Here is a 24,805-nt window from a genome sequence, read left to right as displayed (position 1 = left end):
CTGTAGAAAACATTGGTAGCCAACCATCCACCTAATTACCTTGGTTGTCCCTTACAGTGAAGTTGGGGTTGTTAGCAGCATCGGGAGCCAAGCTGTAGTAGAAGTGCTGACCAGTGTGTGGGTCATCATGGTCCACTGCACTCACTGTCTGGATCAGCTGAGGGAGGGACATGAACTCAGGTGAGTTGGAGCCAAAAGAAAAAGCTTCAGTGCCCAATGAGATCCCAAGCCCTGAAATCCAACAGCAGATTATTTTACCTAATGAGAAGGTTATTCTAAAACTTACCTGGAAAACCTCCATAACTCAGGATTTATTTTTGGTTTATTGTTGGGCTTGAATACATTACCATCACAAGGTGAATATTACCTCAATACCTCAGATGTTAGACATTGACATAACATATTCTTATACCAAGGCCAGCCATTTTTAGGCAGTCTAAATAGAAGATGTTGAGTAAATGAACTCTGGGATTCTACAAGGTTCTGCTTGTCTTCCAGTTTTTCATCCTCTCACCCCACTGATTTAACCCCATTTTGGGGTTAATATTTCAGGGTCAAGTTGTTATCTTTGAGAGACGCTTATTTAAAAATGACCAATACCTAGGAGGGAAGTAAACATAAACATTGGCTATGGTCACAGGGCAGTCACTCTTTGGTGGTAGGAAAGGGAGCTAGATAAAGTGTAGAGCACAAGACCTCCAGTGTGGGATATATATATATAAATAAATAAATAAATAAATAACAGACTAGAGTCAGAAGCAAATCTTGGGGCTGAGGAGAGGAAGAGGTGGAGTGGCTTCCTCTGGAGTTCTTTGGCCAAAACTTTGTCTTTTCCACAATGCTTTTCAAAGGAGTAAGTTGCTTTACGAAGACCATGATGAAAAAGCTACTAAGAAAGCAGTATGAAATGCACAATTGAACCATTGGCAGGCTGACTTGGGGGGATATAGGAAGGGTGTTGAATGGGTGGTCTCCTTCCTATGCATTTGCTTCTCTATCAACGAATAGTAAAGACTCCTCCCACCCCTCATGGGCCTGACCCTGTAGACGTGATGTTCCTGCTGTTAAAAGCCAGCAGTGTTTCTGCCAGGGTAGAAACCGGAACAGCAAAGGTCAGCTGGGCCAGGTGGGCTTGCTTAGTCTTCATTTCTTCAGCTGTAAGTTAAGGGAGCAAATGCTACCCTCACAGTATGCTGAGGATTAAATAACAGGGAAGCTCCAGCAAGGGAACTTTTTGTGGACAGTGTGCAGCTCAGATTTCCCTTCAGTGAAGGAATTGGTGCCCCAGCCTTCACCTGTCTGTCTCTTTGGGGACTGTCTCAGTTCCTGATAGCCACCTATCCCTGGTCACTACAATCTTCCAGGGGAACCCACATCCAGTGACTGATGCAATAGTAGAAAGGTCTGACCAACCCATCTCAACTCGGGAAAACTCTAGTTCTAAAGCAACGTGCAATGCAGTGGGTCTGCATTGCAACTAGACTCTCCTTTTGCCAAGTCCTGCCAAAGTCCTTTCCTTCCACAGGCTTTGGCCCAGGGGCACTCCTTAATAAGCATCTTCTACTAAAACACAGTCTCAGTATATGCCTTCTGGTGAATCCAACTGTTAACTGGCCTCTGTTGAATCTAAAAATTGGGGGAATGGTGCTGCAATAAAGGAGAGGGGTCAGGAGAGTACTAAAGATAAACTTGCCCCATAGTCTAGCCTGGTGTCAGTGCTGCTCACATACACAGGTCACCCTGTTGTCCCATCCCTACCCAGACAAATCCTGTACATTCCATCTTGCCCGTAGTGCCAAACATATAAAGACGTAACGTATTTGTCGATGCATGTTATAAATAGGTGATTATGTATAACTTGGTAAACGTAGTTGGAAAGTCATTTCAGAACATCTGATTTGTGAAGTCATGTATATATATTGGTGAGATGGGGGCCTGAGGCATAGTACTGGTTGATTACAGGGCTTTAAAGCGTAAGTGAGCAAAGTGTGCTGAGTGTGAGGAGCATCATGGCCTGCTCTCCTGCCCTCCACTCTCCATGCAATATTCCACTCAGCAGGTTTCATTCTGCCCTCAGCTCTCACCAAGTATGTCATCTGATTTCTTCATGGGCTTCCTTCATGGCTGCTCTCTAAGAGGAAAGCACATATCCCAACTTGGCAGATGCAGAGCTGATGATAGTGTGCAACAAGTCTAACTCAAGGAGGCTGATTCTTTATAAACCAGACATACCTCCTGGCCTGTGTGCTTTTGAAAATCTTCAAAACATGTCCCAAAGCCAAAATCAAAGGGTAGGGTTTTCATTATTTTGGGCTAAAGATGACAGATATGACAGATTTGTGGCTTATCACCTGAATTTTAAGTCACAGATAAACTGTGCTTCAAAGGACTTTATAAAAGACCATTAAAAGCTATATTTAGAGATGTAGAAAGGGAGATGTGATTGTATGCTAAAATGAAAGGTGGTTAAAGTGCTATTAACCTGTCAGAATGCAACTTCTATTCTGAAGCCCTTTAAGAAAGGAATGTTTCATTTTTGGAGGGAGAGGGGTTTAATTTACCATGCTACTTATCACTGTCTTTTATTTTTTTATTATAGATTAAGAATTGGCCTCTTGAGCCCTAGCTGGTTTGGCTCAGTGGATAGAGCGTCGGCCTGTGGACTAAAGGGTCCCAGGTTTGATTCTGACCAAGGGCACATGCCCAGGTTTCGGGCTTGATCCCTAGTAGGGGGTGTGCAGGAGGCAGCTGATCAATGATTCTCTCTCATCATTGATGTTTCTGTCTGTCTCTTCCTCTCTCTTCCTCTCTGAAATCAATAAATTAAAAAAAAAAGAATTAGCCTCTTGTCATATTGTAACTTAAAGTATTATACATTTGTGATATTATAGTATCTTACCATATAAGATTTTGTACACTATGTTTTTATAATAAATTATAAAACAAAACTTATTAACATAAAGACCTAGACCCCCCTCACTCAAAACCCATCTGCACATAGTAACTATTGTTATTTTTATATCTTGTCTCTCAATCTTTGTTCATAACAGACATAATTTTACATAACTTCAAGCATGTATATGTAGTCTTTATACCTTCTTTCTTATAATAATATGGATTATTTATTGTACTATAAAAGTCTTCATTGTAACTTTTATTAGTTCCATAATATTTCTGGTCTTTTTAGACTAGAAATTCAATAGGTGTGGAAATACAATTATCATAGACTTGTTGAAAAAATTTCGGAAGTGCTATAGAACATGGACACAGAGTCAGTGGGTGGAATAATTTAGATCAAATTAACTATAGGATACATTTTTCTTCCTGGGGTATGGGAATCACTTTTTGCTCTTAGTAGAATGGTAGAGATGTGAGTCAGTCTTTGGTGAGGTCAGGAAGCTAATATAAACTTGGGTTGTACAGACATAGTCTCTCTCTGCCACAGGATGCTGGAGGTGATGATGCAGGAAAGTGAGAGAAGTGAAAATAAAAACTACATTACAGTTGGAAGTCCTGAATTGCCAAAGTATGAATTCTTCTTATAGACATGCATGTCACAAACTTTCATTCTGAAACTATCCTGACCCGTTTGCACCGCACCATCAGAATCCATAGGGCCACAGAATGTCCTCCAGAGGGAAATAGGACCGTTAGGGAATCTGTTGGGTCATAGGTGTAGAGGAGAAAAGCATCTTACAAAGGAGGAGCAGAAGGGGGAGATGGCCTATGATCTGAGGTATGGAGGGGATGGGTTCAGGTGGGCGACTGCCCTACACATATATTAATACATGACCACTCTAAGCAGAGTTTCAGATGTTTCTCAGCTATACCACTTGGAGTTTGATCAACAAAATATTCATGTAGGTTTAAAAGCAGGTTTAAAAAATATGCAATTTCCCCCTAAAGTTATTTCGAATAAGTAGAAATTTGCCCATTCAGATGAATTTTATCTCAAAATTTACCGGACATGAACAGCGCTAACAAAATGAGTGTTTTAATTGAGGGAGGAGAGGGAATAGGTAATTCTAGGTCACAAAGCGTTCTGAGAATCTGGCAGGCAGCCCCAAAACAAGGGTAGCTGTTGCTAGAAGTTAAGAAATGGGGTGGGAGGATATAAAAAATACAATTTTCCTACTGTAAACATTTTTAGGGATTAGTGCTAACCGAGGAAAAGAGAAGACTCTTTTTTCTTCTGGTCTTCATGGTCTCTCGCTTCCAGGACCCAGAGCTCATGTTATTATAGTTGGTCTTACACTTCAGTTACAAGGTGGGTAGATAACTTATTACAGGCTAGCCTGTGAATCAAACCATCATCAAAGCAGTCTTTAGATCATAAAATGTAATGGAGACTCCAAATACAGTTGTCTTAACAAATAAAGTGTTGCAGCATGATATATAGAATTTGGGGGATCTGGAGTCTAAACTTGACTGCAGGTTTGGTCATCTGTAAGTCATTTCCACATTGGGGAGTGAACCAAGGTGCCTCACAGGCTGCCTTACCTGCCCTGATTTGGCATTCTCACAGACAAAGGCTTCGTAGAATCTGGGGAACTCTGGAGCATTGTCGTTCACATCTAAGACTTTGATTGTGACAGAAACACTTCCAACCTGGGAGGGATTGTCTAAAGAGAACACAAAGAAAACCAAAGGTGAATGTTAGCAGTGCAAGAAAGCGCTTGTTGCCAGTTAGGTATTTGTTTCCCTTGCAGCCTGGTTTTTTAAGGACTGGATAAAAGTACGTGGAAATGGCAGCACAAGCAGAGGATGCATGTGTTACCTAGTAAGAGTGTGGCTAGAACACAAGCATGGACAGAGAGGGTGTATGTCTGAGAGAGTGTGTGGTATCAGGATGAGGGGAAGGGCCAGACTCGAGGGGAAGCAGGTACCATAAAATGAGTCTTAAAAGGTTTTGAACCTCTTACTTGGCTCAGATATCAGGTTCTGGAATTAAAGGAGGTCCGTTCTGTCTGGTCTTGGAAGTAGCCCATTTTAATTGGAGGTATACTACATGGCTTGGCTTTATTCCTGTGAAATTATTTTTTGAATTATATTTTAGGAGGTTTCAAGTTATTCACAGGAATACAGATAACACTACACGTTTATTTCTGCTTAGGGTCTAGGGGGATATTACAGGATCAAATACACCCAAATCCATATCTTTGGTTGGGGCAGAAGAAGTTACTCATTGTCATTCATGGGAAAATGTCTTTTTGGTCAGTCTTTTGCTTGGCATTGCCACACAAAGACAATTTCATGGCCCCAATAGTTCCCCTACTGTCTTTTTTTTTTGGTCACCATCCCAAGAAGATAAAATAGAAATTATAAGACACAGAAATTATTCTTAGTAAATAACTTCATTAAATCTCAGAATGCGTATTTTTCTGGTTCATTTTTTCTTTCTTAAAAATACTTATGCTTTACTGTGTTTCCCCCCTAAATATTTCTATTGCTTGGCCAAAAATATGGACATATTTAAATTTTTAAAATTAAACTGTAGAACTTTTTTTATAATGAAAATTCCAGAAAAACACAAAATATGACTCAGAGGCCTTATCAGACATATTCATTATTATGATATATGTAAAATTGCATATGTGTCCAAAAATGTGGACACAACACACACACATACATACAGTAGTCAAATGATATAAAAAAGTTGGATTCAGAACTTTTAATATTTTAGGTTAAGATTATCTTGTGTCTTTGAAATATGCTTTGAGCCCAGGTATTAATATCTACATGGTACTTTCATTTTATTTACTTTTATTTTCCTCAGGATACATTTTCATTGATTTTAGAGAGGAAGCGGGAGAGAAAGCAAAACAGAAAGAGAAACATTGGTTGCCTCCTTTATGTGCCCCAACCAAGGATTGAACCCACAAGCTGGATATGTGCCCTGACCTGGGATTGAACCTGAAACCTTTGGTGTACAGGATGATGCTCCAAATGACTTAGTTACTGAGCCACCTGGCCAGGGATAATTTCATTTTACTGTATGGTTATACCATACATTATTTAGTCAAACTCCTATCCTATATAATAAAAGCCTAATATGCTAAGTGTCCATTCGACCAGTTGCTATGATGCACATTGACCACCAGGGGGCAGATAATCCGACCATAGGTTAGCTTGCTGCTGGGGTCCGGCCCATCAGGACTGGGTGAGCAGGCTGGATATGCCCTGGAGCCCTCCCGTGATCCCTCCCCGGCCCCAATCGTGCACTGGTGGGGTCCCTGGCCTGGCCTGTGCCCTCTTACAATCCGGGACCCCTTGGGGGATGTCAGAGAGCCAGTTTCTGCCCGATCACCGCAGGCCAGGCTGAGGGACCCCACTGCATGAATTTGTGCACCGGGCCTCTAGTTATTAGATATTAAGGTAATCCTAATTTTAAATAATAATATAGTAGACATTTCGGTATATAAATCTTTGTCGATATACTAGTATATGATTATTCTTTTAAGATAATTATTAGAAGTAGAATTATTGAGAAAAAGAGTACAAATTGCCTACCGGCATAGCTCAGTGGTTAAGCGTTGACCTATGAACCCGGAGGTCAGGGTTTGATTCCCGGTCAGGGCACATGGGCAGGTTGCAGGCTCGATCCCCAGTAAGGGGGCGTGCAGGAGGCAGCCAATCAATGATTCTCTCTCATCATTGACGTTTTTATCTATCTCTCCCTTTCCCTTCCTCTCTGAAATCAATAAAAATATATTTTAAAAAGAGTACAAATATTTTAGAGAATCTTAATTCAAAAGATGAATTGCCAAACTGCCTTCCTAAATGGCTGTATGTGCTTCTGCCAATGCATTAGGGTCTGGCATTTCTCCAAGCCATCACTAGGTGCTATGAAAAAAAGTAAATGTAGTAGAAAATAATCTAGTTTTTGCTAAGTTTAAAATAAACCTGCTAATCGCAATTTTGTTTCTTTTCCATTCCATTTTTAAGTTTATGTTAATAAATCTGCATTTTATTTTTAGCATGTCTGAAATTCTTGTATGCATGTATGTGTGTAATAAGGCTCATATGTTATAAATGCTTCCTTTCATCCAGTAATAATATTTTCTACTTCTTGTGCATTCCCAATCTTGTCAAAGACTGAAAGCCTCTTAGATTTTTCAGGAATTGTCCCTTTTCCTCATATGAGCCTTGCTTCTTGGTTTAAGGCTGCTATTTTTTTGTTTGTTTGTTTTTTTACTGCTTTTACATGCTTTTAAAAAAATGTATTTTTATTGATTTCAGAGAGGAAGGGAGAGGGAGAGAGAGATAGAAACATCAGTGATGAGAGAGAATTATTGACCAGCTGACTCCTACATGCCCCCTACTGGGGATTGAGCCTGCAACCCTGGCATGTGCCCTGATTGGGAATCGAACCATGACTTCCTGGCTCATAGGTCAATGTGCAACCACTGAGCCAACCAGTTGGGCTGTGCCTTTTTAAAAAAATCTCTAGCCAGGACTAGCTATACAGCAGATGCTGAATAAGTATTTGAACTAATTACATTTACTCACTTGTATGAACTATGATAATTTTTGTTTCTTCCTATAAATAATACAATTCTTATTCCAACAGCTCTAGAAACTCCCATATTCTACATTGCTTATATTTGTCACTATATAGAGACCAGTTTATTGTGTTACTTACTCATTTCCATAGCAAGGATAGTGATATTATGCCAAGAAAATTCTTCCCGGTCAAGGGGTCTTGCGGTCATTAGGGCACCTGTTGTAATGTCAACATAGAAGAATCTTCCAGGGTCACTGTTTCTGTCAATGGAATATCTGCAAAAAACCCCCACAGATTAAAGACATCATTGCATTTGGATAAATATACTACATGAGAGAACTGAGTGAGTACCATGTGAAACCTGACACCACTAGTTCTTAGTTATGGACACTTGGAAGACTGAATTTACTGTTTTATTATGCGCCTCCCTCCCCAACCCCTCCTTTCCTCCTCCCCCCGTAAAAAAACCACAACAAACTATTACTGCTTTAATTTCCTGATTCACAAAGTGAAATAGAACATGGTGCTAAACCTTAGGGCAGTTGTAAGCTATTTAAAGATCAATTTCAGCTATTTAAAGCTGAGAACTGCCCAAGGCTTTTTGGGACACTCTGAATAACAACCCCTGTGTATCTTTGTTCAAAAAGAATTTATTCAAATAAGTTCTGAAATGCTAAATTGGAGCTGGAAAACATATAGTTCAGTGATTCGATTCCCTGTAATTAATATCAACTATTGAAAAGAAGAGATTTGTGTCAGGTCCTTTATAAACGTGCTAATGACTGACCTGTTGGCAAACATAATAATGTATTTACTCACTGAAGAGTCTTTACCTGTGTAATGTTTTTAACAGGAAAGATCAGGTCTGTTTAGGTTGCTTATTGTAAATAAGCCTGGAATTTATGAATTTATGGGGCACAGCTTGCTGGAAAATGTCATGTGAGTTACTGGTATGTAATTAATGGGGTCTAAAAAACAGATGTTTCTTATCCAAGATGGCTCCTTCTGTTCAGGCAGTGCACTGAATAGCAACATCCATTGCTTATACCTTTCGTGTTCAGTGTGGACCAACATGTATTCGTACACTGGAAAAGAAGGATATTTATAGGCACTTGTGCCTGATGGTTTCAGACCTCTCCAAAGAAAGAATGCTTGGCTTGCATTTTGTTGTTGTCTGTATCCTTTGAGTAATTATTTACCTTGGTACTGGGTAAGATCTATAATTCTTGTTGAAAATGATTTGGCAGTCCAACTCTTTTTGTTATCTCACCTGCATCATCTTACTTGGTTCCCATCTTAGGAGATTCAGTAAGTGTGGAGGGAGTTTCAGGCATCTTTATGTTTAAAATCCTCACAATAGATTGTGATATATAGCCATGATTGAGATCCATCCTTGAGAACCTAATGTAGTCCTTGGTAATGGCCAGTAATTATAATAGCTGCCATTATTGAAGACCAGACATTTTATAGCTTCTTTTTAAATTCTTACAACATTTCTAGGAGGTAGGTATTATTTAAATTATTAGAGAAAACTAAGACTTTGAAAAGTTAAGTCACTTTCAAACAGTTACACAGTTGATAATTTGTAGAAGTAAAACTTGAAAGCACACACACACACACACACACACACACACACACACACACATGTATTGGGTTCAAAATTCTATTTAAAGTTGCCAGCAATAGGGTAACTAGGAAACTGCATTTTGATGGGAGTAAGCAGTTTCTTTAGTGTATTGTTTTCAGACTGCAGGTTAGTTAAGCCAATATGGTGGATTATGACTAGTGTTGAAAGAAAATGAAATAATATGTATGCATGCCAGACTCTCACATGCAGTAAGAGTAAATGTTGATGGTAAAACTTTTGTCCCAAATATATGTAAATAAATATATGGAATATGCATGTGTATTATTTGGTAAAATGTTGTGGTTGAAATACGTATTTTTTTTCCTGCAGGATGGCTGTTCAGAGAATTATGAATTAATTAAGAGCTAGAGAAGTTGGAATCATTTCAGTTATAGCTGTCCAAGAGTTGGGAGATTTAAGGAAGCAAATTAACATCTCTTTCTGCTTGTGACCCTATTTAATGAACGCTGTTGTAGTCAGGCATTCACTCTATACACCTTACTTATATTGACTCATTTAATCCTTACAATAACCCTACAAGGTAGGTACTATAATCATCCCCATTTTACAGGTGAGAAGACTGAGGAATGGAGAGGTTAAGTCCCTTGACCAAGGTCTCACAGCTGGGAATCAAGAGTAGACAGTTGAGTTTCAGGTTCCTACTCCTAATTACCAGGCCATGCTGCCTTCCTGCACATGGAACTAATGATACTGTTTGAGGAAACACAACCTGATCTCTTCTTGAGGATAGATTAAGCCATGATAGGAAACAGTTGACTTTTTAATAAAGAACAAACACATGCCTACAAAGTTCATTTAAAATTAAATGAGCATTTTTTCTAGGTATAATTAGTGATTTAGTTTTAAAGTTTACCAATTTGCCAGGCTGATGTGGTTGAGTGGTTGAGTGTCAACCCAGAAACCAAGAGGTCGTTGGTTCAATTCCTGGTCAGGGCACATGCCCAGGTTGCAGGCTCAATCCCCAGTAGGGGTCATGTAGGAGGCAGCCAATCGATGACTTCCTATCTCATTGATGTTTCTATCTCTCTATCCCTCTCCCCTCCTCTCTCTCTAAAATTCAGTAAATATATATATATATATATATATATATATATATATCTTACCTTATAATAGACAAATATGCAAATTGACCACACCTTCGCTACGCCCAAGCCACTCCCACCAACCAAGCCACGCCCATCAACCACGCCCACCAGGAAACTGTTGCAGGGAAGCGCCTGCTCCGATCGCAGGAGCGAGTCGACCTGGGGGGTCGGCTCGCTCCTTCGATCGGGTCGCAGGGAAGCTGGGGTGCGGCGGAGCCCAAGGCCCGGAAAGCCGCCCGGGGCTTTCCGGGCCTTGGGTGCCAGCGGGGTGCCTGCTCCGATCGATCGCAGGAGCGAGCCGAACTAGGGGTTCGGCTCGCTCCTGTGATCGGGTAGCAGGGACGCTGGGTGCAGCCAGCCCAAGGCCACCGCCCAGGGCCAAGCCGGGACCCTGAAAGAAGGTAGAAGGCGGTGGCCACAGCCAAGGCCTGGGTCCCCGGTGCCAGCAGAAAACTGGTGCAGGCAGCCAGCTGTATGAAGGTCTATTGCACGAATCTTCGTGCAAACGGGCTACTAGTATATATATATATATATATATATATATATATATATATATATATATATGTGTGTGTGTGTGTGTGTGTGTGTATATATATATGTATGTATATATATATATAAAATAAGGTTTACCTGCTATTTTAAGAGTTGAATTTGTCTTAGGAAAAAAATACTGGTTGGCTCATGACAGTCTTTTCTTTCACTCCCCACACGTGAGTAAAGCAGCCATTTGGCTCACAGAGCCACAACCCTGATGGCAGCTCTCCAGGCTGTAGGCATGATGCCTAGGGAGAGCAGCCTCTGATGACCAGCTTTCTGCACTCAGATTTACGAAGCCATGGCAAATGTCACAGATGGTGTGGGAGATGGAATGGCAGAAATAACTAACTGAAAGAACCCATGGCAGTCCTGCTTCATGACACTCTGAGCGGAAGCTCTCTCATTAAGGGTAGTCCCTTCCTGACTTCCCCAACTGGGCCTGAGTTGAGGCAGTGATGGCATCCATAACTCTGAATATGACACTGGACTGAATTTCAGGAGACAGGAGAATAAACAAAAGGTGTAGATACAGATGGAAAATGAGGAAATTGGGACATACTGGTGAATTATGCAGGTGGTTTTCCTTTCTCCAACCATAATATTCTCACCTATTATGGGTAGACTGTGCACCACATACACATACACAACTCTCTTGAGCGAACAATGGCTGGTATTCTCTCAGCTTCCTGCTTATTTGCTTGGCTCAGGACATTCACTGGATTTGGAAGCAGTTTGGAGGCAGGGAATCATGGGAAGGCTCACTAATCCACACACACTTCAGGATGGCACTGGAGGGCTGGCTGTTCTCACACAGCAGAAGCCTATTTCAGTTGCAAATGGTTCAATTTCCCGCTTGCCAGAAATTCCTTGAGCAATTACTAAAATCTCAGGAAATCCAAATATTGTATTTTTCATGTACATTTAACTAAATGTGGAGACTAGTTTTTGAGTTTATCCTATCTAATAAAAGAGTAATATGCAAATTGACCATCACTCCAACACACAAGATGGCTGCCCCCATGTGGTCAAAGATGCTGCCCCCATGTGGACACAAGATGGCCACCACAAGATGGCCAGCATGGGAGGGCAGTTGGGAGGGGCCAGGCCTGCAAGGGAGGGCAGTTGGGGGGGACCAGGCCTGAAGGGGAGAGCAGTTGGGGGGGACCAGGCCTGCAGGGGAGGGCAGTTAAGGGTGACCAGGCCTTCAGAGGAGGGCAGTTAGGGGCAATCAGGCTGGCAGGGGAGTGGTTAGGGGGTGATCAGGCTGGCAGGCAGAAGCAGTTAGGGGCAATCAGGAAGGCAGGCAGGGGAGCGTTTGGGAGCCAGCAGTCCTGGATTGTGAGAGGGATGTCCGACTGCCCGTTTAGGCCTCGAAGGGTCCAAGATTGGAGAGGGTGCAGGCTGGGCTGAGGGACACACCCCCCCCATGCATGAATTTCGTGCACCGGGCCTCTAGTTAGTAAATAATGACCAATATATATGCCTGAACACACCACAGGCTTCTTTAAAAGGAGATTATAAAAGCCCTAATAATCTTTTTAAAAAGTTAAATGGCTATTTGTTCATAATATTTAAACCTTAGGTAATATGTTGGTTTTTGGGTAATTTGATATTTATTTTCATTTTAGGACTATAAATATCATCTTATCCTATATAATAAAAGCCTAATATGCTAAGTGTATAGTCATCCATTTGTCCGTTCAACCAATCAAAGCGTAATATGCTAATGATATGCTAAGGCCGCTCAACCGCTCGCTATAATGTGCACTGACCACCAGGGGGCAGACACTCCAACTGGTAGGTTAGCTTGCTGCTGGGGTCTGGCTGATTGGGACTGAATGAGACAGGCCAGATATGCCTTGGAGCCCTCCTGCGGTCCCTCCCAGGCTGGCTAACATTCCACGTCCCTTCCTGGCCCCAGTTGTGCACTGGTGGGGTCCCTCAGCCTGGCCTGTGCCCTCTAGTTATCCAGGACCCCTCAGGGGATGTCGGAGAGCTGGTTTTGGCCCCATCCCACAGGCCAGGCCGAGAGACCTCACTGGGTGCATGAATTTGTGCACCGGGCTTCTAGTTTGTAATAAAAATGCAGAAGATGAATTAGATAGCCAAGCAACAGATAACATATGCAAATTATTTCAAAACAAGATAATTTTTATAAGAAAAATAAGGATAAGTGAACAATTTGGGGAAAGATAACATAGGAAAGTAATTCCCAAATGGTTTAATTAAATGATAGCCAGACATTAGACTTTTAGGTGCTTTTCCCTATGAGAGTCCAGGACCCTTGATTTTCTGCTTGGGTTCAGGGACCATTCTTTGTTCCTGGGGGATAGTACAAAGAATCAGGGACCCTCTATCTAGCAATATGAACTCTGCCCCTTCTTTGCAACTGGTTCTGATAAGTGGAATCTGCTTTGCTGCTGTGCCTGAACCCTTGTCTATTAACCCCAAGCCTGTGGCTGTTGCCTTGTTCTTGCCAGTTTCTCTCTCAGGACCTAGAGTCCCACCATGGAAGAAGCTCAATGGACCCTGCTCTGTGCCTCCAGCCTGGTCACTCTTGGATTCTTTCTGATTGGGATCCATTAGAATAGACAGGCATTTCATTATGGACTTCCATGATGTTAACTGTGTGTCATGCTGGCCAACTAGTGATTTTCAATGGCCCATTATGTGAAGCAGCACTCTGTTAGCCAGGTAGGATTCCTTCATTTTGTACCTCATTTGCTCCATACCAGTAGTGGATCTAGGCCTGCTGTTTCTCTTTCCTTCCTAGATATCTTAAGATAACAACTTTAGTCCTGAAAAATGCACATTCACTCTAGGATTTGTGCATGTGTGTATTTCCTGACAGCATTCATTCTCTTGTCATTTAGTAATGTGACTCAGAACAAAACCATATTTCCAGTGCTTACCATGTAGGAGTCCAGAGTCAGTCTGGAAAGAACATGTGGAAATATCCACTGAATAGTCTAGTTGCCTCTTTTAGTAATGAGATCTGATTTTTTTCAAGCTTGTGCTTATTCCAACCTCCTCCCCCAATGAAGTTTTATTCTCTAAAGTTTTCCCTCTAGTATCTTCTTTGATATGAATAGATTAATTGATCAGAAGGCATTTGTGTGTGTGTGTGCGTGTATGTATGTATGTGTGTATACATATATATATACTAGAGGCCCAGTGCATGATTGAATCATGCACGTGTAGGGTCACCTACACGCTTTCGCTTTGATCACGGGGGAGCTGGGTGCCTGTCCGCTGGTGCACCAGGTGCCGGAGGCTTCTGAAAGGCCTGGTACCTGAGCGGAAAGGCATCCAGCTCCCATGCTTTTGCTTTTGACCACAGGAAGCTGGGTGCCTGTCCGCTGGTGCAACAGGCCTTTCAGAAGCCTCCGGTGCAGCAGAGGCTTCTGACAGGCCTGGTGCCTGAGTGGACAGGCACCCAGCTCCCATGCTTTCGCTTTCGATCGCTGGTGCACCAGGCCTTTCAGAGGCCTCCAGCGGTGTGGCGGAGGCTTCTGACAGGCCTGCAGCCTGAGTAGACAGGCACCTAGCTCCCACGCTTTCCCTTTCAATCGCTGGTGCACCAGGCCTTTCAGAAGCCTCCGGCGTGGCGGAGGCTTCTGAAAGGCCTGCTGCCTGAGCGGACAGGCACCCAGCTCCCACGCTTTCCTTTCGATGGCTGGTGCACCAGGCCTTTCAGAAGCCTCCGGCGTGGCGGAGGCTTCTGAAAGGCCTGCTGCCTGAGTGGACAGGCACCCAACTCCCACGCTTTCGATCCCAGGGAGCTGGGTGCCTGTCCGCTCAGGTACTCAGCTCCCCGGCTTTTGATGGTCCGCCGTCAGCTCGCTGCCCCAGAGGCCCCTTCTGTGCCGCAGCACAGCCATGGCGCAGACACTGAGCTTGTGCCGCTGCTGGCGACGCAGCTCAGCGTCCCGCCGGCCCAATCAGCTACCCCGGCCACCCCGAGTCTCGCCCCCCCTGCACCTCCTGGCCAATCGTGGGCATAGCGAAGGTACGGTCAATTTGCATATTTGTCTGTTATTAGGTAGGATATATGCACACACACACACACATATATGTACATATATGTATATATATATATATATATATGTATATATATATATATGTATGTATGTATTTGGTTCCTTAAAATATACATTTATAATAGAATCAGTTTCATTTATATTATGATTATTTTAGGGATGATATGTTTTCACTAACTTCTTCCCATCCTGTTGTACATTTAAAAAGCTTAAGGTAGAAATATCACTCACATAAAGTTGTTATAACTCATAAATATTAGTTTACTTACTAAAAATCAAATACCATAATTCAAAAAAAGGAAAAATGTAAATTGTTTACTAATTGGTTAGAGGAAGCAAATTTCCCCTAGTTTAGTTATTCTCAGGGAAGAACCATCTTTGTTAAGCTGCAAAAGCACATTTTCTTTACATATAAAATAGCACCAGGTGAGGGAAGTACTAGTAGCTGACAGAAAAGGCATTCAATACATTAGGGAGTGTTTAAAATGTGTTATCTGCACTAAAGCCTCAGATCCATTTGTGTGACTTCCAACATTTAACATGACAGATGGCTTCAAATGGCTTTGGAATCCTGATCTTTTGTGTCACGCCTCAGAGGCTTGGCAGTTGCTCTGGAAGGTTGAGGTGTCAACCTGTCCACCAGCTGTTTGCACTTTGGTTCCAGGGTTGTTGGAAATGGCCATGGCTATAAGAGCAGCTATCCTGTCCTGCCCCTTCTTGAGGGGGAAGCATCTTGGTTGGAATCTTTAAGTTCAAACCACATTTTGGAGAGATGGATATGTGGGCTTGCAGTAGAAAGCCCTATCTGACTAGTCTACATGGCATTGAAGCCAATGGCAACACGAATAGTTTCTATGTGTGTTTTTTCTATAGTATTTGGAAATATATATTGTATGTTATTTTTTCTCATTTTTTAAAGTAAAAAAGTCAAAGGTTCATCAAAGTCAAAAGAATGTGCAATGATTACCTTTATATTCACCACTAAGATTCAACAGTTTTTAATGTTTTGACACCTATGTATTGTTTGTGCTTTATCTGAATTAGTAATTCTCAGCTTGGGGTAATTTTGTAACCCACTCTCTTCAGGGACATTTGGCAATATTTGGGGACATTTTAAGTTGTTACAACTCAGGGTCCTACTGGCATTTAGTGGTTAGAGGCCAGAGATGCTGCTAAACATTGTACAATGCACAGGACAGCCCCATGACAAAGAATTATCTATCCCGAAATGTCAATAGGGCTGGGATTGAGAACTAAGGTGTGTGTGTGTGTGTGTGTGTGTGTGTGTGTGTGTGTGTGTGTTTGTGTGTGTTGCTGAACCATTTGACACTAAGTTGTAGATATAATGATACTTCACTTCTAAATAACATGAAAAGACTATGTTATTTAAACAGAATGAATTTAAAGAATCAGGAGAGTCTCCAGAGATAGAAAAAGCAAAGGGGAAAAGTGCTAGAAAATTTGATGCTGGGGAAGGAAAGATTCCATGAAAGGTATAATCTGTGGCAAAACCTTATTGAGTTGTTGGTCACATCTGGGTCCTTGGCAGAAATGATCTGTATGGTTGTTCCAATAGTCACATCTTCAGGTACCTCCACAAAATAAAAGCCAGGTTCAAATACAGGGGGCTCATCCACATCTTCCACACTGATGTGCACTGTGGTTGTGTCCTGAAAGGGGCCCAGGTTCAGAAACCGCATCTCTAGGTGAGGATTGGCTCCCTCCACTTTTAAGGTGTAGCTTTTCTTGCTTTCAAAACTCAGGGGCTGAAAAGTAATGGCAGGAAAATTGGTTAGCCAGCAGCATATATATCAAGGTTCCAAAGGATGACTGACATTGATGGCTGGTGGGTAGATTCCTCAATTCATTAAAATGGTAGAAAAGAGGTAAGGGGAAGAGTAAAGGGGATTTTTCTTTTGTTCTGTAGTTCTTGGCCTTCATGTCAGTTCTAACAACTTGGGTAAAGAAGGTAAGAAGATGCTAGATGCTTCAGAGATAGTGAAGAAAGCCAGTGTGCTGATTAGGAAAGCCACTGTACTCTGAGCAAGGCTGACTCTAAATAGGTCTACTGTTTATCAGCATGGTCCCCTTGTCTTTAGAGATGTTTATTCACTTGAAAAGATGTCATGATAATTGAGAGGGTTCACGTTCTCTTTCAGACTATACATACAACTGAAGTCTAAGCTTTTTTTGTTTCCTTCCTTAAAAAGAAAATTCCCAAGTACAAAGGCAATAGAGATTTTTCCAAGAAACTATCATAAACAACCTTCAACAAGAGTTCTCAGGGCACTGTGTCAGATCAGTATTTGTGTATTTAGTTTATATCATAGAAGATCTTTTTTTTTTAATCCTCACCCGAGGATATTTTTCCATTGATTTTTTTAGAGAAAGTGGAAGAAAGAGGAAAAGATAGAGAGAGAAATACCGATGTGAGTGAAACACATCTCTTGTTTGCCTCCTGCACGAACTCTGACCAGGGCCTGCAACCCAGGTATGTGCCCTTGACTGGAATAGAACCCGGGACCCTTTGATCCGCAGGCTAACTTTCTATCCACTGAGTCAAACCGGCTAAGGCATAGATGATCTTTTAAAAAATCTCTTTTAAAAATTGAATCCAATGCCACATTTTCCAGTTGAAGAAACAGACTAAGAGAATTCAAAGACTGAACTGAGCCAACATGGTCACATAGTGTCAGAGTAAAATGCTGCTCTAGATTTTTAAATGCCTCATCCAGGGATCACCCACAAAATAAACTACATGTCATAAAATCTAATTTTTTTGGTGGTTCCTTTTTTTCGATCTAGCCCTACCTACCTTCAGAATGGCAGAATGTGAACTTGAATACCATATCTTAAGAATAATCAATTTATATTTTCTTTCTTTCTTTCTTTCTTTCTTTCTTTCTTTCTTTCTTTCTTTCTTTCTTCCTTTTTCACTGACAATATTTGAATGTTTTAAGCAACAGTTACCTCAAAATATCATCAATAAAATATCATGGAAAGTTAGTCCTATAAAATAATTACAGAGGATAGCAAAGCAGTTAGTAAAGCTTAAAAGTCACATGTGCATTTGGTGATGATTTAAAATTTTGTAGCTACTAGTAAATATTCATTCATGCTTTTTTTCCATAAAATATTCTGAATTAAGCACATTTCTTGTTAGAAAGAGGCATGTGTCCATTTAAGCAACTGCTTTGCTTTTGAGAAACAGTAGTAGTTGCTTTAACTAAATTTATTTTCAAATTCTAACAAAATGTTTTTGTTTGTTTTGCTGCTGTTATTAGGTTTCTACTTATTCTGTATTTTCTTAGCACCATACATTGTATACCCATAATGAAAACCTTACCTTTTGACTAAGAACTAGGGAGGCAGGTTACTTGGTTCAAATAGGAATGTGAAGCAAATATGTCTGTGTCTGCAAAAGTTTTTTAAAAAACCATAAGCTAATGAGTAAGAAAGCATTGCATCATTTAAATTGGCAAGAGTTTTTTTTAAGTGAGATATAAACAATAATGGAATTTACATTTTGTGGACGTTTTAGGTTTGGTGAAATATAGGAGTTTTGCTCTTTGTGGCCTGCCTAAGAGGATAATGGACTCAAAACTATTGCTTATTGTGTGCTGGAAGATGGAAGGCATGCTGAAGACGAGTGACATAACAGCATGCTCATAGAATAAAGAACATTCTTAAAAATATATATTTCAAGTTATCTTTCAAGCTGTTAAGAGACTGAAAATCAATTGATTGACTACTTAAAAGCCAAAAGAGCCAAGATCCTGGGTAGTAATCAGAATGGTTTTATGAAGATCCAATTCAATCCATTTAGCTTAATTTCTCTTTTTAAAAAATAAGTATGTGTTTTTATTTTTATTTTTTAATATATTTTATTGCTTTTTTACAGAGAGGAAGGGAGAGAGAGAGAGAGTTAGAAACATCGATGAGAGAGAAACATCGATCAGCTGCCTCTTGCACACCTCCTACTGGGGATGTACCCGCAACCAAGGTACATGCTCTTGACCAGAATCGAACCTGGGACCTTTCAGTCCACAGGCTGATGCTCTATCCACTGAGCCAAACCAGTTAGGGCAGTATGTGCTTTTTAGATGAATGATAGGCCTTAGGGAAATTAATCAAAAGCAGAATTTTTTCCCCCCATTTTATAAGACACTAGAGGCCCAGTGCATGAAATTCGTACAGAGGTAGGGTCCCTAGGCCTGGCCAGTGATCAGGCCTGATCAGGTTTCCCGTCTCTTGGCCTCCCCGCCTCCTCCTTCCCTCGCTTCCTCAGCACCCTGCTGCTGCTGCTGGTTGCCCGCCATGTTCCGCACCCCGCCCCTCCCCCGTGCTCCCCCCACCCCCCGGTGGTCAGCTCACGTCATAGTGAGAGATTGAACTCCTGGTCTCCTGGTAGAACGTAGAACTCCAGAGGGGACAATTTGCATATTAGCCTTTTATTATATAGGATTAGTAGTAACAAAGTAGGAAGATGGGTGTGGATTAGGGATCTGAGTGAATTGTTCTAAATGAATGGCTTGAACAGTCAGTAGCCTTTAAACTATTTATTATATTTGACTTGTCCATCTACCCAACTTATTGACCTCTTTCTTAATTTCATTTTCTGTCACCTCATAAGTTCAGAAGGGAAATATGAATGACCTTGGCAAAACTAATATCTGTTTTGATTAAACATGTTTTAGTAATGACAATGAAAGACAGTATTTTATTTTGTGAGGTTTAATCTTTTCTCTAGGTAAGGGAGCTGGAGTAATGACATTTTGGGGTTCCTTTCAGATACAAAATTGTAATAGTTAATATTTTTAAAAGAATATCTCATAATAAGGTACAAGCTATCTATATATATAAAATTGTAATATGCAAATAGACCTAACGGCAGAACAACCGGTTGCTATGACATGTGCTGACCACCAGGGTGTGTGTGCGGAACATGGCGGGCATCAGCCACGGTGGATGGTGGAGCAGGTGAGCGGGGCACCAGACCAAGGCGGGGTACCGGTTGCTGTCATTGGGGTAAGCCTCTGGTGGTTACTGAAAATTCTTTGCTTCTGTGTGCCGTGGTCCCACCGGGTGCCTGCACCTGATGCCAGTGCCAGCCCTGCTTGCACCTGCTGTGGGTGCCAGAGCTGCCACTTTTACTAGCTGCTGGCACCCGGCGCCAGCCCCGATTGCTCGACACTGTCAGTGGGTGCAAGCGGTGACTGCTGGCCCCCATTGCCCCTCAGGGCTTCTCCACCTCCCCCTGTTCCTGAGGGGCAGTTGGGGCAGCAGCCACCACTTGCACCCGCTGACGGCGCCGGCCTTGCTTGCACCCACTGCTGGCACTGGCCCCAATCATTCTGCGCCGTCACCTGGTGTGAGCAGAGCTGGTGCTGTCAGAGTGTGGGAGTGGTGGCGGTGGGAGCGGGGCTGCTGGAGGACAGGGGACCAGGGGTCGCGGCGGGAGGGGCTGGGCAGGGGCGTGGAGGATGGGCCGAGACCCGCCCCTGTGCCCACCGCAGCCTTGCGTCCCACAGTTCCTTTCAAGGTGCACGAATTCGTGCACTAGGCCCCTAGTATGATAATAAATTGATATAAATTAATATTGTTACATTGTTATTTAGAATTATCTTATATATCATCTTAAAATATAAAATTTGAAATGTATTGAGAATTCCAAAAGCTTTTTTTCTGATTGCTTAGTTTTTAAAGGGCATTTTGCGTAAAGGATCCACCGTTATTAAAAATTTGAGCATTTATCTTGTTTACAGTTACCAGTCATGATAAGTGATGTATTATTAACTGTTAACTTGAGCCATATCATGTATTAGGGAATATTCTTAATCCTGTGTCATGCACTAAGTTGGTATTACTTCTAGTAATCTTTTATAATTCTAACATATGCTATTCTCAAAGAATGAGAATAAAATAAGAAACTATAAAAATTTAAATTACATCCACATTTATTTGATGATTCCAGATTTATTTAATCTCAGCATTTTGCACTGTTCTGAGGTCATTGTGTGCTGGTTATAAAGATTTCTGGTTGGTGGTTTGCTGGATGTATTTGTTCTTTTGCTTTATTTTATTGTACCTTAAATAAAACAGGACAAACATAAACTCTTCCCTTCTAAAGCAGCATTAATTCAACTCTATGGAACAACATAGAATAAAGTTATTAAACACATTAACTTGTGCTACATTGTAAGTTATAACTTTGCTACTTTTGTCAAGGTCCTCCATGTTCCTAATGTCTCTGGTCAATTTTAGTGTTCTTATATGACCTGCAGAAGCATTTGTCACAGGTGATTATTCTTTCCCTTGAAAACAGTTTCTTCGTGCCTTCCAGGACACCACCCTTCCTTGATTTTCACCCTTCCTCTCTGATCTCTCCTCAGTCTCCCTGCTTGACCTTGCTCTTCTCCTTGACCTCATGCTGCAGTTCTGCAGGGCTCATTTCACTGTCTTCTCCATCTGTGCTCAGTCCCTTGGAATATCAATCTGTATTATTTTCTTTAAGTAGCATCTATATGCTTATAACTCTCACATTTAATATTTCCAGCCCAAGACTCTTCTCCAAAATCCAGACTCCTGTAGCCAACAGCTACTACACATCTCCAATGGGGTGTCTAACAGACATTGCAAATGTAACATGTCCAGAACTTAATCCAACATTTGCCACCCCCTGCCTCCTTCTCTACTTGTAGACTTCCCATCTCAGTTAATGGCAACTTTATTCTTCTTGTTGCTCAATTGACTCCTCTCTTTCTTTTGTATCCGCATTCAATCTGTTAGGAAATCCTGTTGGCTGTACCTTCAAAATATATCCAGATTCTTGTTACTTCTCACCACCTCCATTCCTACTATCCAAGGCTTAGCCACCATCTTCTCCTATGTGTATTATTGCAGTAGCCTTTCAGCTGGTCTCTCTGTTCCCATCCTTGCCCCTATGGTCTACTCAACAGAACCTATAGAATAATTTTTTTCTAATGGAAGTTCAATCATGTCACACATTTGTTAAAATCCTCCAGCTGTTTCCACTTTTCTCAGAGTAAGATTCCATGTCCTTACATCAGTTTATAAAGTCTTACACAATCTGGCCCTCTTGTTTTCTGAATTTTTTCATTTTCCACTAGTCTTCTCCTCCACTTAGTCTTATCAAACTCCCTGTTCTTGAAACAAACCAAGCAAAATCCTGCCTCAGGGCCTTTGCATTTGTGGTCCCTTTTCCTCAATATCTTCATTCCCATTTCCTCATCTCCGGGCTGCCATGTACAGTTCTTACGGAAAGTCATTTATAGGGCACCTCCCAGGGTTGTGTATTGTCAACCTGCCCAACTTGATGCACTCTTCCCCCATAAGTAAGTCTTTGCATAAACATCACTTCTCTGGGGGGGGGGGGGCAATCCCAATCACCTGATTTAAATTTGAAGTCATTTTGGCTCTTCAGATACCACTTTTGTTCTATTCTACCCCTCCCTTTGGCACTTATTGCTTTCTAATATACTACAGGCCCGGTGCACGAAATTCGTGCACTTGGAGGGGGGTCTCTCAGCCCAGATTGTGAGAGGGCACAGGCCAGGCCAAGGGACCCCACCAGTGCACTATTGGGGCTGGGGAGGAACGCAGGAGGTTGGCCAGCTGGGGAGGGACCAAAGGAGGGCTCCAGGGCGTATCCAGCCCATCTCACTCAGTCACGATCACCCAAACCCAGACCTGTCGGAGCATCTGCCCCCTGGTGGTCAGTACACATCATAGCAAGTGGTTGAGTGGCCTTAGCATATCATTAGCATATTATGCTTTGATTGGTTAAATGGACAACCAGACACTTAGCATATTAGGCTTTTACTGTATAGGATTACTTTATTGACTTGCTATTTTGAGTATTTTCTTCCTCTTCCATGAGTGCAGAGATTTTTGGCTATTTTATTTACTCTCTATATTAAATGCCTAGAGTAATACCTGGCACATAGGTAGACACTCAACAAATATTTGTTGAATAAATAATTTAAGATATCTTGGGTTTTTGAGTGTATTTAAAATAGAAGAGAAGGAAGGTTAAATCAATGAATTTTTGCATTAATGTATTTCCTCAGATATATATTTACTAAGATGTTAAAACTTTAATTTTAAAAAAGTTTTAGTTTTCATCTAAAGATATTCATTCATATGTGCTTTATACCACACACACAAAGAATTGATAGCTTATACTCAGAAAACTTGGCAACTTAACATGAAGCAAAGGAGTTTTAAGGGATAATCTCACTTAGCAACTATGTTTGATAAAGCGTTTCCAGGTCTAATTAGAGTCTGTGGATCTTTAAATAGCAATTAAAAATCCCTACATGTTATTTACTGATTTATAAATGCTTTTTTGTTATTTATGTATTTGTGGCATACTGTGGCAAAAAATAAGTCATTCAAATACAAATATTGATTAAATCATTAACATCATTAGGGAATTAAGCTATAACAGTTTTTTAAGTGACTAAGTAGTGAGCTAGGAGAAATGACATTTATAATTTATTTTTATCACGACCTTATATCCTCTCTGTAAAATGATGACACAGCCAGTGTTTACATGTAAGCAAAAGGAGTAAGAGTTTTTTTTTTTTTTTAAATGGTAGAAAAGAGTGCTGATCATAGTATTTGAAGCAATACATTTTAATAGTACAACAGCCCTGATACAGTTCAAAGACTCCATTAAAATGATTTGGATTACCTTCTTCACAGTTATGATGCCAACTTGGAAATTGGGATCTGTGTTAATGTCAAAGGCATCAGCACCATCTCCATCCACAATAGTGTACTTCATCTCTGCATTGATTCCTTCATCCAAGTCCTTGGCAAACACTCTCCCCACAGTGGAGCTAATGGGAGCCGATTCCAGTACACTCATCTGATAATGTTCTGTGAAGAAAGGTTAGAACCTGCAGTCTTGTAATCTGCCACTATAAAAAATGCCTCATCAGTATCCCATCATATAAGGCATGCTGTACTCAACATCTTTCTCCTGGTTCAACAACTAACACTTGAGTTTTACAGATGAAAACTGAGATCCGAAGAGGCTGAGCAAATGGTATTAGGTCAGACTGTACTAGACATTTGGTAAGGAGGGGCCAAAGTAGCTTGATTGTAATCCTAAGAGTGGGCTAGGACAAAACCAAAAATATTTCTTCTTTTTTTTTAAAAAAATTTTTTTATTGATTTCAGAGGAGAAGGGAGAGGGAGATAGAGATAGAAATAGTAGTGATGAGAGAGAATCATTGATCAACTGCCTCCTGCACACCCACACCGGGGATCAAGCCCACAATGTGGGCATGTGCCCTGACAGGGAATCAAACCATGACCTCCTGGTTCATAGGTCGAAGCTCAACCACTGAGCCATGCTGGCCAGGCCCAAAATTATTTCTTATCTCAGTGAATCTTCCTTTTAGAGTGGCAAGAAGTATCTCACTTTTCAATCTTTCAATTCTTCCTAATGGACTATTTCCCCAAATGTTGATTCCTTCTGAGAAAGAGAGAAAAATGAAGAAGCAGAAATCTGTGTTTTCTTATTTGTCTCAGTTCTCTCCTTCTGCCTTTTCCTTAAGTCCTTATTGCTTTACATCTGGGTTGCTCTCAAAGACTCCTAACGGACTCTCCTGCTTCTAGTTTCCAGCCCTGCCAACCTAGGCATGGCTCTCTAACTAGGCTTTCTTTTGTGTCAATACTTGCTCAAAAACTTGTCAGTAACTTTCATTGGACATAGAACACATTTGAAACACAAAAGACAGGTCTTCATTTCATTAAACATAAAATTATACTTGCAACTTTATTTCCAGGTCTTTATATACATTTCTATCCTTACATTCAGATTTCTATTTGAATGAGCTCTAGGAGAGCAGAAATTTCATTTGTTTTGTGTATTGTTCTATATCCCATACAAAGAAGAGTGCCTAAACCAAATAATTTTTGAACGAATGGCTTCTCCCTTCCTGAATGTTCTCCTTTCTGC

At 41.2% G+C, this 24,805-nt stretch overlaps 1 protein-coding gene across 1 annotated transcript in view; it reads right to left on the bottom strand.

The window, feature by feature from the left end:
- Positions 1–24,805, bottom strand: part of CDH20 (cadherin 20) — a 53,166-nt gene that overhangs the window by 11,170 nt on the left and 17,191 nt on the right. The window contains exons 6-10 of the mRNA XM_028157626.2: positions 23,531–23,718; positions 16,327–16,580; positions 7,643–7,779; positions 4,501–4,622; positions 40–157 (exon numbers count right to left, since the gene is read on the bottom strand). Coding sequence (XP_028013427.2) covers positions 40–157; positions 4,501–4,622; positions 7,643–7,779; positions 16,327–16,580; positions 23,531–23,718 — 819 coding nt within the window. The remainder of the gene's footprint in view (positions 1–39; positions 158–4,500; positions 4,623–7,642; positions 7,780–16,326; positions 16,581–23,530; positions 23,719–24,805) is intronic.

Source organism: Eptesicus fuscus, chromosome 12, assembly GCF_027574615.1.
Source record: "Eptesicus fuscus isolate TK198812 chromosome 12, DD_ASM_mEF_20220401, whole genome shotgun sequence".
In the NCBI taxonomy this organism is placed as follows: Eukaryota; Metazoa; Chordata; class Mammalia; order Chiroptera; family Vespertilionidae; genus Eptesicus; species Eptesicus fuscus.
This window is presented reverse-complemented; position numbering and strand designations above follow the sequence as displayed.